General features: G+C 43.4%; 2 protein-coding genes and 1 long non-coding RNA gene across 6 annotated transcripts in view; 2 read left to right on the top strand and 1 right to left on the bottom strand.

The window, feature by feature from the left end:
- Window positions 1-16,471, top strand: part of LOC108538698 (histone H2B type 2-F-like) — a 34,901-nt gene extending 18,430 nt beyond the window's left edge. The window contains exons 1-2 of one of the 3 annotated variants that reach the window (XR_001888161.1): window positions 3,339-4,492; window positions 15,997-16,471. Coding sequence is in view for 1 of the 3 variants with exons in the window: in XM_017886941.1 (XP_017742430.1) it covers window positions 14,575-14,602 (28 nt within the window). In the remaining 2 variants the exon portion in view is untranslated. Of the gene's footprint in view, window positions 1-3,338; window positions 4,493-14,574; window positions 14,766-15,996 lie in introns of those variants that run through there. The other 2 variants (XR_001888162.1, XM_017886941.1) reach the window with 2 other exon arrangements.
- LOC108538700 (uncharacterized) lies at window positions 4,897-12,254 on the top strand. Its single transcript, XR_001888164.1, has 2 exons — window positions 4,897-6,166; window positions 9,784-12,254. It is a non-coding gene; the product is annotated as an uncharacterized LOC108538700 (long non-coding RNA).
- FCGR1A (Fc gamma receptor Ia) lies at window positions 5,604-15,144 on the bottom strand. Of its 2 annotated transcripts, none has more exons than XM_017886938.1 (6): window positions 15,054-15,144; window positions 14,645-14,665; window positions 13,595-13,852; window positions 9,305-9,556; window positions 7,774-8,058; window positions 5,604-6,872 (listed from the first exon to the last, which is right to left on the bottom strand). In XM_017886938.1, exons 1-6 carry the CDS (start codon window positions 15,082-15,084, stop codon window positions 6,643-6,645), a joined length of 1,077 nt encoding a protein of 358 aa, XP_017742427.1. In that variant the 5' UTR covers window positions 15,085-15,144; the 3' UTR covers window positions 5,604-6,642. The 2 variants fall into 2 exon arrangements, with proteins under 2 accessions (XP_017742427.1, XP_017742428.1); XM_017886939.1 differs by having other exon boundaries at window positions 13,595-13,849.
- Window positions 16,472-17,214: the final 743 nt, after the last annotated feature.

Raw genomic sequence — 17,214 nt, 5'->3', positions numbered from 1 at the left:
GACCTGTCCGGAGCCGTGAGGCCCGGAAATTGCCGCGGCCTCTGTTGCTTAAGCTCCGCATTGTGGAGACAAGATGGCGCACTTCCTGGTTCTTCATCATCAACTTTTCCCGTGCGCGCGAACTTTTCCCGCGCGCATAGATAACTTCCCGCGCCCGGGAAAGACTAAGTCTACCGAGCATGCGCCTGGTGACGTCTCTCATTATTCTCCTCCCCGCCTGCTCTGAGCCCTTCCTCTTCCCTGCCAGCCTATATAAGGCATTGCACCGCCGCCATTAAACGAGACTTGATCAGGATACTGTCTTGTCTCCATTTCTTGTGTCTCTTGTCTCTCTAAATTCCCACCCCCTCCTCCAAGGTCTGTGTTAACGATCCCGCTGGATGGGACAGACAACATGGCAGGACCCTGTGTCTCCAACAGATAAAAAAATTAGCTGGATGTGCTGGTGCATGCCTATAGTCCCAGCTACTAGGGAGGCTGAGACAGGAGGATCGTTGAGCCTGGGAGGCGGAGGTTACAGTGAGTTGAGATCATGCCACTGCACTCCAGCCTGAGCAACAGGGAGAGCATTAAGTTTTTAACTCAAACACTAATAAAGGAACACAACAAAAACCTGTGGAAAGTAGAAGGAATAAACTAAGATGAACGCATAGTCAATGAAACAGATCATACCTTCCTATTCCACCAAAATGGAATTTATAAAACCAAAGGCTGTTCTCTGAAAAAGAAAATTAGAGTTAATCCTTCCATAAGCTTACTATTGAAAAAGCACATAAGTAATACTAGATATAGAAGATACTAAAGTGATGTGTATTTTTGATATAAATATATTTGCAATTGTAGACAAAATGGTGACTTTTCCATAGACATTACCAAAGTTGAGCTAAGAAAAGTAAAATACCTGAATAAAGAATAACTATAAGATAAACAGAAAAAAAATCAGATATACATATCCTTAAAAATAGTACCAAGGCCAGGTGTGGCAGCTCATGCCTGTAATCCCAGCACTTTGGGAGAGCGAGGTGGGTGGATAACTTGAGATCAGGAGTTTGAGACCAGCCTAGCCAACATGGTGAAACCTCATCTCTACTAAAAATACAAAAATTAGTCGGGTATGGTGGCCTGTGCCTATAATCCCGGCTACTTGGGAGTCTGAGGCAGGAGAATCACTTGAACCCAGGAGGCAGAGGTTGCAGTGAGCTGAGATTGCGCCTCTGTACTCCAGCCTGGGTGACACAACAAGACTCTGTCTCTAAAAACAAACAAAAGCAAGCCCAGACAGCGTTACCAAACACTGAGAAGAGAACATTTATATTAAATTGATCAAAATAATAGAATAGTATTAAAAGCCACCTACTGAGTGTGAGGCAATGGCAACAACAGATATTATGAAGGCTAAATGATATAACCCATGAAAGGTAAATAAGCATTCAGTAAATTAAAATAATAAAGTTGACCATTATGTGCCATGATATAGATTTCACAGTAGAATGAAAGGATAAAATAATTGGGATAATAAATTGCAATTCAAAGAGCTATTTAAGTGCAGGACCAAGATTTCAATTCAGTCATGTCCCGAAATTTTACAATCTTTCGTCACAATAAACTAGAATTCAAGGTAGAAAATGATTATTTTCTAAAATAAAGATGGTACTTATAAACCTACGTAAATGCCCATTTCTCCTCTTTGAGGTCTTTTTCTGACCTTCCAGAAGTAGGCCTTGAAGTCACAGCCAGGCTCCAGATGACTGCTGTTTCACGATAGCATACCAGTTCTTCTTCAAAATTAAATTATCTTCTCAGAGAATACCACATTTGGGGAATTTAGTTTACTTCTCGAGAATCCCTAACCCAATTATTTCTAGTCTTCCTTAAAGATTTTCTTTCTCCATTAACTCCCATTTTATGTCTGGGAATCTTTTACTTTCATATATGCTCCCTCTCCACAATTTATTCTTTTTTTACCTTCTCTAAGTGTTAAGGAGTAGTATGTACCTAGTGCGATAGGGAGATGAAGGGGAAAGGCAGAAAAATGAGCTTCTTACCCTTTGGAAGTTTTGACCCCACATTTAGAAACAAAACAAGAAGTGGAGAATAGAGGGAGAAGGACAGCAAACAATTTTATTGGTTCCCATTTTCCTGCCAATGTGCATTAACAAAGAAGTCTAAACCTAAAAGACCTTATGCAAGACCAGATTTTCACATTACTAGCTTTGTGTGTGTGTGACATCCTGCTTTCCATTGCCAAGCTTAAGATATACGTGTCTTAAGGTCTTTCAGTTTTTATATTTGGCCTTTCAGTTTTTAGATTTGCATCTAAAAAGCTGAGCATTGGACAAAGACAGAGGGGGGTTTTTAGAAGCGGCCTTACAGAAGCAAAACAAAAGCAGTTAATCATACAGTGACAGGTCATGTAATCTATAGCATAACATAACTTGGGTCCTTGCATAGCTGGTGACCCTGTAGTTGCATTGAAAGAAAAACAAAAACTGGCTAAATACAGACATTTGTAAATAATAATGTTTAAGAAGCCTGGGGAAAGAGTAAAAGAATCTGTCCCTTTTTTTTCCTTCAACCTTGCTCTGGAAGGGAGAGGTGTCTGGAGCCTATTCCTTTGGCCTTGGCTATTCGGACAGTGTTATCTTATCATTGTCCTTGAAGTGAGCTTGCTAGGCCGAGGAAAACTTGTTCTCTTCTTTTAACCCTTGACTTGCCACATTCTGGGCCTTAGCTTTTACTTTTCTTGGAGTGAATAAATGCAGTACTTACTTATTTTTTTAAAAAAATTTCTACCTCAGCTATGAGACTGGTAATAATTAATTTTTTATTATTACTATTTTTTTTGAGACAGGGTTTCCCTCTGCCACCCAGGCTGAAGTGCAGTGGTGCGATCTTGGCTTACTGCAGCCTCCACCTCCTGGGCTCAGTTGATCCTCCTACCTCAGCCTCCCAAGTAGCTGGGATTACAGGCGTGTGCCACTGGCTAATTTTTGTATTTTTTGTAGAGATAGGGTTTGCCATGTTGCCCAGGCTGGTCTCCAAGCATCTGCCTGCCTCGGCCTCCCAAAGTTCTAGGATTACAGGCATGAACTACCGCATGTGGCCAATAATTACTTCTGAAGATTCTAACAATACCATTTACAATAACACAAAAATGAAGGACCTAAGAATACATCTAACACATCTAGAGAGAATATTAAAATATTGTTGTGAGACATTAACAGTGACATAAATAAATAAATGGAGAGTTCATGGATTGGAAAGTCAATGTTGGAATGATATCAATCCTCCCTAACCCTCTCCCTCCTGCCCCCCATCCCCAAAAGATCTACAGATTTAGTGCAGTCCCACTCCAAATCCAATAGTTTTCTCAGGAGAATTTGACATAGTTGATCTTTCTTTCTTGAGCCATTTTCTTCTCTGATTTTTCCTCCTACCTCACTGGCTACTCCTTATCAGTATCCTCTGCTATCACCTCTTCTATGCAACCTCTAAAATGTGGCATGTTTCACGGTTCAGGCTTAGACCTTTTTCTATCTGTACTTCCCCCTCACATCGTCCTTTCTAGTCCTCTGACTCTAAATACCACATCTATATGATGATTGGCAAATTTGTGTCTCTAGTCCAGGATTCTTCATCTATCCATTGCTTTTCCAACAGTTACACTTAAATGTCAAATAGGAATCTTAACATGTCCAATATGAAACTTTTGCTTCTTGCTACCGTGTTCCCCTCCTCCAACTTGCTTTCTCAATTCTGTCAATGGACTATTTATTGCTTTGGCCCAAAATCTAGGTGTTTTCCCTCCCATTCTTCTCTTTCTCACATTCCCTACATCTAATCAATAAGAAACTTTGTTGACACTTCCTACAAAACATCTTCCAAATGTGACCACTCTCAATAGCTCCACTGTTACCATGTTAGTCCAGGCTGCCACTGCCTCTCACCTAGATTCCTAACTGGTCTCCTTGCTTCTGTTGTCTTCTCTACAGCTTGGGGGATCTGTCTCAACTAAGCCTGGTGGCAGTGAGGACCGTCAGCCCCCTCCCAGCCAGCTGTCAGCTATGCCTCCATTCTGTCTGGTTCTCAGGGCTGGAATCGCTGGGCAGGTCTAGCTAATCTTTGGCCCTCCTGGGAAAAGATTCCTAAATTCTGAAGGCATTTAGCTAGGAAAGATCCAGAATGGACCAAGCTATTCCTGTTTTACCCCAAACCGGGTTGGTCTGCTTTGGGGATTACTTCTCAATTTAGGAACCTCTGAGTGTTCTGAAACGGCCCGGACTCTTACAGAAGCTCTTGTGGTCCTAGAATGAATTTAGAGGTCTCCATACCGAGCCTGGAAGGTGAGGAACGACCCCTAACGACCTACAACGACCCACCCTCCCAACCTAAGGCCGGTTCTACTCCGCCTGTCCACTCTGGGGAGTTGTGCTTTGACTTGGAAGCCCTCGGATTGAAGGATGGGCCCAAGACCCTCACAGGTGAAGCCTCGGTAGGTCCCAGGGAGAAGAAGGACATTCTTCCACCCCGCGATCCCCCAAAAGTCCGACCCACCCTCCTCCCCGCCAGATGTATCAGATCCCTCCAGGGCCTCATTGTCAGTCCTGTAATCTTTTCATCCGTGATAGGATGGGCCGTGGACCCTTGTGGGTGAAGCTCGGCGGTTTCCCAGTCCATGTGGGTTGGCCCCTGCGGAGCCTGGAGCCTTCTTGCCTGCGGGCTTGCTGATCCCGCCGAGCCAGCTAGCTCCCTTCCTGCTTCTGACGGCGAGGGAACCAGCTGGGAGGTCCTCCGAGCTGGGCGGGGAGGCGGGTGGCCTCTCGCACTCCTCACCAGCTCCCTCCCTGCCGCCGCCGCCGCCGCCGCCGCCGCCGCCGCCGCCGCCTCTGGCTGCTCTAGCGCCAGGCCGAGAAGCTGGGACGGCTGCTGGGAACCCAGGGTCGTCCTCCCGCTTCCTGTAATCTATCAGTCCTCCTCTCCGCGGAGGCTCGGCCTGGCGCACCTCAGGCCCGCAGCAGCACCAAGGCTTGGCGGCAGCTGCAACCTTCACAGACGGTCGCCAGGTGGCGCCGTGCCGGGGCCCGAGAGCAGGCAGGCCCAGGGCGGGGTGGGAGGGACTCAGCTACGCGCCTGGGGAAGCCGCGGGCCCTCGCGGACTACGGAACTTCCATCCTGTCGCCGGATTTTCACATCTGCCGGCCCAGAGGAAACAATGACGTTGGGATTTTGGGGGACTGCCCCTTGACTCGGGGGAATCAGACACGAACGGCCGACCCCTTGCTCTCTTCCATCTGCCTCCCGCCGCTCCTACCCACCGATTCCTAGAGCTCATTTGTCGCTCATGCAGCCTCCAGGAATGCAAATAATTTCTCACTGGGTTTTGGTGAGGGCGGAGCTGCGGAGAAGCGCGCGCCCAACAGCTTTGGGCGCAGCTGGGTTCCCGGGCGCCGGCGGCTGCGGCCCTCAGATGGAGGCGGAGGCTGCAATATGCACAGGCGGCCACAGTGTGGCGCAAGCGCCCTGCGGTGAGACACGCTCGGAGCGCGACGCTCCAACCCATCATTTACGGGTCAAGCCAAATAATCTAGAATCAAGTTGCTACATGTGTCATACTCCTCCTGTTTTTTTTCCCTAAACTTTTAGTAGAGTCATTTACATAGTTCAGTTTTTATCTCAGCTATGTTACAGAGTGGCAGGAAAATGCTTTGTCTCCAAATTACAGCCCAAGTGTGAGCAGCATATCCTGAAGCTGGTTAGTAATCAACCAGAACATCAGGAAGGTAAAGCAAACCTCTGGAGGCAAGGTCTGGACTCTGTGATACCGCCGCTTCTACCTACTTGAAGTTTCTCCTTGCAGTGCCGCCCTTGGAGATTTGGACTTAATTGTTAAACAAAAAGAACAGTTACATTCTGCCTCCCTACAGGGCAAGGGCCTGGGACTGGCAGCATTTCTGTTGTCCCTAGAAATACAGGGGTTATGAGAAAGCCTCAAAAGAGAGGGCAAGAATAATATATCCATCTGTCATCATGAGTTACCCCCTTGTATGCCTAGAACATACATGGGGACATTCTCTTTTAGTAAAGTCAAAGAGAAAAGCCATGAACTGAGTGTCCTGAACACAGAGGCGTGAGCCCTCTCAGTCTCACAGTCCCGTAGGAGTCATTTGTAAGTTCTATTTCCCTCCTTATCGTCTATACTAATCCCTCTTGTCTCCCAGAAATCTGCCCACTCCTGGCTGTGTGTGTGTCTCTTCGTCTCCCTCTCTCTCATTCTGTCTCTTTCTCTATCTTAATCTTCTGTCCATATGCACCCACTCACCTTTTTACCTTGTTCTGAGAAATGAAATACTATTTTTCAAACTATGTAGTAGGATTATCAGGCTAGGCTTGATTTGTAAGTTTTTCAAGATTTCTTTATAGTAGGCTCATTTAAAGTCATCTCTGATGACCAGATTTCCAAATGTATCCCAGTTGAAGTCAGTTCATTTACAGTTCTGGTGTTGTTGAACTTTTGGATGTTTGTGTGCAGTGCTCACGGGGAGGAAGTGGGCAGGGGATGATCCAGATCGATGGCCACCCACTGAGCTGCTGCTACTTGGCCTCCTCAGGCTCCTTCCGGTGCATGCCTTCCTACAGCTGTTCTTATTCTTGTTCCTGACACTTCAGCTCTTCTTCTAAATGTCTGTCTTCTTGAAGACTGGAAGTTACCTTCTTCTCATGACCAGAATCCAAAGAGATTTCTAAATTCCACTTTTTCTTTCTTTTCAGTTCTTTACGTATTGTCACCCAGAGAACAGTGTTCACTAAAAACATTATTCCCACTACCAGATAGAAAAGGACATGAAGCCAGACAGGAGTTGGTAACTGGAGCCCTGAAACAGAAAAAGACAAAGAGAAGAGATACTATTTAGAGACCAGAGGGGTCTGGCTGAGTTATGTTTGGAGGGGAAGGTTGACTGAGACCTGATGTGCCTGTCCTCAAGGAGGCACTGCTCATTTTAGGGAGCAGGAAGGAACTGGCAGTAGCTCTAACTGGCTATATGGTGTATAGATGGGGACAGGCTCCTTGGAAGAGCTTAATTGCTGGGCCCTGTCAGTGGACTTACTCCCTAGTTCCAGAAACAACTGGTATGTCTATGCCATTTAATACTTGAAATGAATTTGGGTTGAAGATTAACTTTTTTCACCCCCAAGGAGCCTTTGTTCTGGAGCTCACAATCCCTCTGCCTCAGTTACATAGAGACACTTGGGAAGGTGGTGATTTGCAGTTTACAAAATCAGTGTCTGATAAATCCACCTTGCGAGTTCCTTGAAGCAAAAACTATGCTCAAACGTTTTTATATCCCCAGACCTATGAAAATAGATAGGAGGAACTTGATAAATTGTTGGTGAGATTGTTGGTGAGGGGGAGGGAGGCAGGGAAGCAGGAAGAGAGAGTGAGAAGGGGGGTTATGGGGTGGAGGGAAGAGTGGGAGGGAGGGGAAAATAAAATAGAGAAGGAGAAGAAAAGAAGGACAGAGGAGAAAACGAAGGAAAGAAATGGAGGACGGAAAGGCAAAGGAAAAAGAAAAAGAAAGGAAAGGAAATTTAATAAAGTTTGTGAGGAGAAGAGTGATGTTCTGAATCGAGGATGGAAAGGTCTGCTCGTGGGCTTTTCCTGAAGAGACTTACCCCTCCTCTTTGGGTCATGAAACCCTTGAACAAACCTCAGTCCCGTGGGAGATAAGGGAGTCCCTTCTCCTGTGCTAGTGGCTTCTCATCATTCGCACTCACCAAGCACTTGAAGCTCCAACTCAGGGCTGCGCTTAAGGACATTTCCGTCTTCTGTGATGGCCTCGCACCAGTATAACCCAGAGTCTTCTCTTCTAGCAGTTAGTATTTGGTATTCAGAGGATGTGTTCCTGCCTCGCAGGGTCTTGCTGCCCATGTAGAAGGAGAAGTAAAGCTGCAAACCAGGCCTCTGCAGAAGCAACTTTGTTTCACAGCTCAGGGTGACCGGATTCCCCTCCAGGAGCGGGGATGTCACAGATGCGTTCAGCACTGGAGCTGGAAATAGCTCTAAGGAGAAAGTTGATGGGGGACAGGGTTGCCTGTTGAGCATCCAGGTCCTTTTCACAAAAGACACATGCTTTACCCCCTTGGGAAACCTGGCCCTAGAAAATGCATCCATAAGGCATTAACCCTTCTTACTTCCAGCAGAGAGCCGTTCTTGGGGTGTCCTAATAGACATAATTAGGGTTGCCAGCTCGCTTAGTCCTACCGAGGACACCTCTAAACCAGTGGTCCCCAACCTTTTTGGCACCAGGGCTGGGTTTTGTGGAAGGCAATTTTTCCACAGCTGGGGGGTGGGGTGGGGATGGTTTTGGAAGGAAACTGTTCCACCTCAGATCATCAGGCATGCGCAGTTCACAATAGGGTTCGTGTTTCTATGAGAATCTAATGCCACCACTGATTGGACAGGAGGAGGAGCTCAGGCTGTACTGCTGAACCATGAGGAAGCTCATCTCCTGCTGTGCAGCCCAGTTCCTAACAGGCCACAGACCAGTAAGGGTTGGGAACCCCTGCTCTACGTGGTCCATCCTTCCCTGAATGGCTATGTCATCTGGTAGATAACCATGCCCTTCTGGCAGTGGTCAACTAGGAGTGAACCTTGACTCACACATTTGCCATTTCAGTGACTCATTACTTGTGTTCCTGACTTAGAAAGATAATCTGGAACAATAATTTCTTTCCCACAGGAGTGAACTTCTTTTTTTTCAGACAGAGAAAATTGTTAGTGATTGTATTAGGAGGAAAGGCTGTGAAAGGGTCAGAACAAGGCCATATGCAAACCGCTTAGCTTGCAGATGCTCAGGAAGAAGTGGCGCCACAGAGGCCGCTTTGTCCCTGAGAGGTAGATGGACAGTATAACCTGTTCCTCATGTTTTCCAGGTTTCTCTTTCTGTGGAGCTTTCATGAGATTCCATGGCATTATTTTCTAACTCTCCTAGCTACCTAGAGTGAGTCTCTATTCCTTACAACTAAAATAAGATGGATGAAATGGACCACCATTATGCCCTGACGTTGACATCAGCTCCTGTGATTATTGATGGGGGCTGCGGTACACTGGAAAGAGTAATGGACTGGAACCCAGAGACCTCAGTTCTGGTTCCAGCTGCTGGTCATGGTGTGGCCTTTAGTAAGGCAGTTGACTTCTCTGGAGCCCAGTTTCTTCGCTTGTAAATTAAAGTGAGGAGTTTAGATTGTTTATGATGGTCCCTCAGGGGAAGGGACTATCAATTCTATGACTATTCTGATACGATACCTTTCACAGTGACAGACACTCCTGCTGATGTGTAGCGATGCTTTCCCATGCCTGAGCAGTGGTAGGTGCCGTTGTGACTTATGTTGGTTTTCAGAATGGTGAGGTTAGAATTCTGGTAGAAAAACTGAAAGCCTTTGCCATTTTGATAGTAAAGCACATTGTACACCAGCTTATCCTTCCATGCATGACACCTCAAGGCCAGAGGTTCTCCTTCTGTGAAGACTCTGCCAGAGACCTGCAGTAGTAGCCAGCCTGAAAAAAGTGAACCCAAAATGTATGTATACAGTGGAGGAGGTACAAGGAGGCCCAAGCTTGGCCCTGTGGGCTTTCTGTTTTTCCTCCTTGCAACATCCAGCCTCAGAGCTCTGCTAAATCTCAGGCCTATATCCAGTTCCTCAAATATCTTTAGCTTCGGTGGAAAGAAAAGCAGTCTTTACTGGCAACTGTGCACACGGCCTTTTCTTACCTTCCCTTTCCAGATCTCAGAAGTTGATCGAAACCAAAACAGTTCATACAGCATGGCAGACAGAATTCTAAAATGATCCCAATGACTCACTCCCCTGTATAATCCCCTTGAGTGTGGGTGGAACGTAAGACTTGCTTCTAGCCAACAGAATATGACAAGGGTGATAAAACGTCACTCTTGGGATTCCTACATTATGTAAGACTCTATCTTAGCAGTCTGGATGGAGAAAGTCTCCTGCTGAACTTGAAGAAGTAAGCTGCCATGCCAAGAGAGGGCCTATGAGAGCATCACAAGTCAAAGGCCTCTAGGAGCTGAGAGTGGCCCCCCACTGACGGGCAGCAAGAAAGTAGGAACCTCAGTCCTAGAACCTCAAAGAACTGAATTCTGCCTGTGACCTTGTGAGCCTAGAAGAGCTGAAAAAAGAAACACAGCAAAGTCAACACCCTGACTGCAGCCTTGGAAGACCCTCAGCAGAGCACTCAGCTAAGCTATGATGGGAGTCCTGACCCATGGAAACAGGAAGATCATAAATGTATGTTGTTGCAAGCTGCTAAACTTGTTACACAGCAATATAAAACAAACACACTCCAACTCTTGACAAATTTGTTAATAGGACCACACATCCTAAGACAAACACAGAAGGGCAAACATCCAGCTATAAACATCCTACTACATTGATATGAACACTCACATATGTAAGATCAATGACACCACTAGCAAAACAAGCTCCAAGTCAATGGGTTCTTCCTTTTGACGTACACCTCTACACATAACCAAAAACGTTTCAACTACTTTTCTTTTCTCCAGAGGCAGTTGGTTTGGCTAAATAAAAATGGGGTTCTTAGGAGACCAAGAAGGAGAAGAGACGATAGTGCTTTCCCCTCCAGAACTTATCTAAGAATGGAAGGCAGGTGTTTCTATGCCATACGTAGCATGAATTTTACGGTCATGGATATGGATATAATGCTTCCAAACATAATTAATTATCTTCCCTCCCTTATTCCCACCCACAGCCAGGAGGTGCTGAAAGATTGCACTGCCCGAACACTGCCATCTTTGCTTTATATGTCCAAAAGAGTAGGAAATGGTATCACATCTCCATCAGAAACTGCCAAACACTAGTAATGGTAGAAAATATTTGAATGACACAATTAATAGGCTTGATTTTGTGGGATGCTCTACTTTAGAAAGAAAATTCATATGCTTTCCAAACACACATGCAATGTTAGAAAAATTAAGTGTGAATTAGGCCACAAAGCAATTTTCAACAAATACTAATGAACTGATACCATATTTAACACAAATTCTAACCAAAGTGCCATAAGATGAGAAATCAATAACAAAAAACCACCCTCCAAAAAACATCTAAATAATTCATGAATAAAATAATGTATAATGGAAATTTATAAATTTTTAAACTTAAATGGTAGTGGGAGTATTGTCACGAGATGCAGCTTTTCGCAGACATTACTAATTTCCTACTCAACAATCATTCCCCCATCTTCATGACTTTGGAGTCAGCCATATGATTAGGACTCGGGTCCACCAACCAGCTTCATTTTCTTGGTCTTAGCATATAGTGATTAAATTGAAATGACTCAGAGTCAGTGAGCTGCAAATGAATTCCCCATGGCTGACTGTGGCAAAACATTTTAAAATAGGGCATAGACAGCACCAACCAAAAATTTTGGTGTATTGTACTGTAGTAAAATTAACAAGTCTTGTTCATTGAAAACAAACAAAACTGTAATATGATAGTGAAAAGAAAAGCCACAGAGTGGGAGAAGATATTTAAGACACTTGAAAAAGGACTTATATCCAGAATATATAAATAACTCCTATAAGTCAGTAAGAAAAGACAGACAACAGAAAATTGTCAAGAAGACCTTACAAAAAAGGATACCCAAATAGGTAATAAACATGTGAAAAATGGTCAATATAATAGTCATTAAGGAAATGCTTAATTTGCATTTGTATATCCAAGAGAGGGAAATTGTAACATACCTCCATCAGAAACTGTCAAACACTAGTAATGGTAGAAAATATTTGAATCATGTTTGAAAAATGTCCACAGCATTACTATTTGTAAGAGGTCAAAACCAGAAACAGCCTGATCCCTCAGCAGAACGGGAAAGTATGAAATATACAGTAATAAGAACAAATGAACTTCAATTTATAACATGTATACAGTTCACAATCATAATGTTGAGAAAAATAAACCAGACACAAAAGAGTACATCCTGTCCCACACTGTAGCCCTTTCTATGAAGTTCAAAAATAGGCAAAAAACCTATGGTGCTGGAAGTCAGTGTCAGGGGGTGGACTAGAAATGGGCAAGAAGGAGTTTCTAAGGTGTTGGAAATGTCTAAAATAGATCGGGATGCTGTTTACTTTGCAAAAATTTACTGTGGTGTACATTTATGGCTTGCTGTACATAAGTTACATTTCAATGAAAATTCACATTAAAATGTGATGTAAAAAAGATACGATTTTCAATAAGTCGCTGATGTGGGTGTCCTAGAGTCTATGTAGAGGCGAAGAAAACAGCCTCTTCCCAGCCCTAGCCCTTTAGTTGTCACTTGAACCATGAAACACCTTCTGCTTGAACTTTCCAAAGTGTCTTGTTGAAACAGCTCTGTCAGAGGTTGCGGTGAACCAAGATCGCACCACTGCGTTCCAGCCTGGGCGACAGTGTGAGACTCTGTCTCAAAAAAAAAAAAAGGAAACAGCTCTCTCAGCTTCCCTCACCTCTCCATCCTAAGAACTTATTTACAGAGACCTAAGGGACACACGAGAAACATCAAGCCTTCCCTCAGACATGCTCAACATTTCCTTGGCTAAAACACATTTCCTCTAACAGCAACCATGTCTGCATAAAGGTAATTTTGCCTCTAGTGTGGATTAACTTTTGCATTATCACTTTCAAAGAAGTTTAAACTCATTACTTCTGAATAATAATACATTTGGTTATTTTGTCTTGCATATTGAATGAAGCATTTTTCCCTGAAGATTGCAGTCTCCATCTCTTGATGAATAGAATCTCCTTACAGGTTTAATTGGGTGGTGGGCTTTTCTGCTTCCATTTATTAAAATATGACAATAAGTCCATGTCCAGATTATCTTACAGATATACTATGAAATGTGCCCCAGGAATGTATGTATAAAGATGATTATTGCAGCAGTGCTTATAAAATCAAAAGAGTGGAAACATCTTAAAAATTTGCTAATAGGCAGAATGGTTAAATTAATTCTGCTACAGCTGTGCAGCAGACATTTTAAAGTAGATTTCTATTAAGTGATAAAAGTAAGATGTAGGACAATACTTAAAAAGTGCTCTACCAACCACAGCTTTAAAACTATGTATATGCGTGTATATATATATAGTTTATATATAATAATGCTAATATATATGCATAATATGTATATATATACATAATATGTGTGTATATGTGTGTGTGTGTGTATATATATATGCAGTTTTGTTTCTGTGGAAGGTGACTGCAGATGTTCATTATTGCCCATTTGTTTGGATTATTATCATTTACTATGTGCAGGCATACATTTGGAATAATGATACAAACTTAGGGCCTAAGTCTCACTCTAGGCATTCTGCTTACAGCTGGCCCAGCCGAGGCACTGTTGGTACATAGTTTAAGGACCCTGCTATGATGTTTTGAGTATATTGATTTAGTTTCACCTGGTAAGTACATAGTGCTGAGACCTGCATCAGATAAATTGACACACACACATCTGGTGTCCAGAAAGGAGAGAACGCAGAGGAAGACCTTGCGGTTTCTGGCCCTCCTGGTCCAAGTCATAATTACCTCTGTGGATTTCCAGCTGTATGGGGTCACTTCGCCCTGAGGGACCTCTCTGGCATCTGTATTCACCACTGTCCTTGACACTGGCAGAGGTGATTCTGTAGCTGGGGGTCGAGGTCTGAGTGGCTGTGCCATTGAGAAACCACTGTGTGGAGTTGCTCCCAGGCAGACGGGGCACCTCACACTGTAAGGTTACGGTTTCCTCTTGGAACACGCTGACCCATGGAGGCTGCAAAGTGATCACTGCCTTTGTGGTATCTACTTGGAGGTTACAAGAAGAAAAAGAAAAAGATGAAATGGAGTAAAGGGGAGGGCTCTGAGTGACTGGTAAGGCTTTTGTGGATAGCACAAGGAAAAAATACATATTTAGATTTACTTGAAAAATAAGCAAGTGGAAACCTACAAAAGCCAGCCTTTACGAGTGTCCAACTCCTGCTGCAGAGACCTCTGTTCATGTTATGAAATCCTCATCTGGGTGTTGGGAATTTGGGGCTGCTGAGGATTAAATTACTGATGTATGTTTTCCTGTTGGGAGCAATGAAGCAGGGTTTTAGACTTCGGCAAGCCGAGCGGAGCTGTGTTCCTTGTCCTCCGAGCTACACTGTCTCTGAGAGTACAGAGCAGGGCTTCCGCAGCTTGTGCGTTGGAAACAGAGGTTCGAACTCCTCTCTTTGAAGCTTTCAGTATTTGCCTGGCTCTGTCTGAGGAGAAAAAACCCACTCTGCTTTCTTGTAAAGGGGACTGGTTTAGGGGATGTTGGGAAACCCAGCAGACTTCTTCAGTGTTTGTGCAATTCTGGCTCTTTCCTGCTGTTATAGATACATTTAGGCATTTCGTTCAGAGGGAAGAGCTCATTCAGGAAACTTTAGAAAGAAAGCTTACAAAACATGGTTTTTATGAAAATCATGCTCTGAATATGGGATATTTTACATAATTTATGAATCTTTCTTCTTTCTCTGCTTTCCCTATATGCTCTTCTTCAGGTTAATAGGATCCAACCTTTGGAAGTAAGAAAGTGGCATAGGAGGAGAAGCTGAGTTAGAGGTCACTCACCCACTTGCCCATCAACTGGAACTGCAAGAGATCAGAGAATAAAGATATCAGTTGGTCCAGGGAAAATGATGAGGAAGAGAGAACTGGGGAGACATAATTAATGTAGACTCTGAGGGCTCAACTCAGGTCTCTGAGTTTCTATTTCTCTCTTTCAAAATCCAGTACTAACAGAACTGAACAAGCTACAGGTGGTTACCAATGAAACTTTACTGTGCTGTTTCCAGGCTTAATGCTACCTCAGGGTCCCCCTTCCCATCCTTTTGATAAACGAATAAACCATGGAAGCACAGATACAAGTTGTCGCCACACTCATGAGTTCTACCCAAAGTTACCACAGGAAGACAAAACTCTTGACTCCCCACAGCCACAGCCTGTACCCCTCTAACTATCCCCTCTGAGTCCAACTTACCCCAAAGGAGCAGAGCTGTCAAGAACCACATGTTGTCTCCAAGCTGGTGGGAGCAGCGAAATCTGTAACATGCAAGATATTGAAGAGGTTCTGCTGGGGCTCCAGAGCCAAATTAGAAAAGAGGAAGGAAATTGCCTTTTCTGACTGTTCCTTTTCTGGGAAATACATCTTGAATTTTGAAACATGCTTTCCCCATGCTCATACCTCTTAGCCCATCTCTCCCACTTTGAAGTTCTAATTTTTAGGTTATGAACTCTCAGAATCCAGGGAAAAGGCTAAAGTTGTATTGATATTCCATTCTGATTATTTTTTCCCTCTATCATTTCTGTTTCTTAGGGTTAGAATATGGCAAAACCTCACTCTTATCATTGGTTCAATGCCTGGCTAATGCCTCCAAACGATCCTTTGGATCCAGAAGTTTCTATATCAGCCTCTATGAGGCCATGGGAAAAGTCACGCATCTACAAGAGCTGCCCTAATGCAAACCAGCCTCTGCTCCTCTGGGGACACAGACAGGATCAATCTCCCATTTTGGTTAAAAAAGTAAACAAACTCTCTTCCTGAAAGACATCATAAATTTGGAGTGTTTATTTTGGCTAAATCCAAGGTAATTAAATGTTTAATGTGGATGCTATGGAGACGAAAAATAACTCATGACCATGGATAGGAATGTCTTCAAGAAAAGAGTTTTAGAGTACCAGTGGTGAGCTCTGTGCCACCAAACTGAGGTGGCTCCTGAGACAGAGTTGTAACCCTACAAAAAGATTTCTAGGTATTGTGGTAAGAGAGAAAGAGAGCTAAACAGAAACTAGGATGAATTCAATGAGTGCAGAGAGAGACTGGCAATCTCACTGGCAGAGAATGAAAAATGACAAATCATGCTGTAGATTGACGTACTGGCCCCAGCTTCTCACCACTCCCTGAATCTACACTCTCTCCACAGCCTCCTGAGGGTACCTCTCTGACTCTTGACTGTGGCTCATCATGCAACTTTCACTGGCCAGCGAAATGTGAATGGAAACGAGATGGTGCTAATTTCAAACTTAGCACTTAGGAAGCTTCACACATTATCTCTCATCCTCTTGTCCTCCTGTGACTGCTGACCCAAGAACCTTTTTTAGCTAGTCAACCACAGTGCAAAACAGAGCTGTCCGAAACATTGTGGTTTGAGGCGGAACTGCCTCACCTGCCTTGCAACAGTGAGAACTAAACGCTTACCATTATATGCCACTGAGATTTTAAGATTGCTATACGAGCAAGAGCTGACTGACACAAATGAAAAGCGAGGAAGAAAGGCCAGGAAGAACTCAGGGTGTTCTGAAGAGATGAGAGAAGTCTCAGTTTGTCAAAATTTATATTCAAAGCCTATATTTGTAACTATTTTACTATTTTGTCTCCAAAGTTTTCCACTGTATGCATGTCCCATAATTTATTTCACCAACTTCTCTTCATGAACATGTAGGTTATTTCTAATTTTTAACTGTATGACCAGTAAAAAATATTGCTTACTACCATAAGTAGTCTTGTGCCTACCTTTAAACATTTGACTTATTGTTTCCTTAGGACACATTCCTAGAATCAGTAGCGCTTACTCAAAGGAAATGCGCATTTTTTCCTTTGGATAAGATGCTGTCAGATTGTCTATGATCATTATCCTCATCACTGCATAAATTTTAGAGTGCTTATTACATGCCAGATAAATATGCTTGATACATATTTTCTTATTTAAGCCTCACAGTAATCTATGAGTAGACGTTATTATCTCCATTTTATAAATAATAAATCTAGTGAAAGAGGAGATCGGTAATTTGTCCAAGGTTGTAAAAAGTAGAAGCAGGATTCAAAATCAGACAGTTTGATTTTCCTTACATACTGACTGATGGAGTATAACAGTGCTCACCTCATGCCTTGCGATTTCTGCTTTGTAGTAAAATAGCTACTTCTTTGAAAAATAAGTGAAATCATTTCATTGATTAGGATAACATCAGGGAATTAGGATTGTTATATAAGAGGAATGTAAGATCTATAGCCAGGAAGGATAAAATACTTTCTTTCTAATAAGTATCTGTTGTTTCCAAATGCTGAGGAAATAGCCATTGATGCAGGTTTAAATTCATGTAAGAACAGCTAGAAAAATGGGGCAAACATAGTAACAAACGCA

The sequence above is a fragment of the Rhinopithecus bieti genome, unplaced genomic scaffold (assembly GCF_001698545.2).
Source record: "Rhinopithecus bieti isolate Rb0 unplaced genomic scaffold, ASM169854v2 scaffold_16660, whole genome shotgun sequence".
In the NCBI taxonomy this organism is placed as follows: domain Eukaryota; kingdom Metazoa; phylum Chordata; class Mammalia; order Primates; family Cercopithecidae; genus Rhinopithecus; species Rhinopithecus bieti.
The sequence above is the reverse complement of the archived record's forward strand: the minus strand, read 5'-3'. Positions and strand labels throughout refer to the sequence as shown.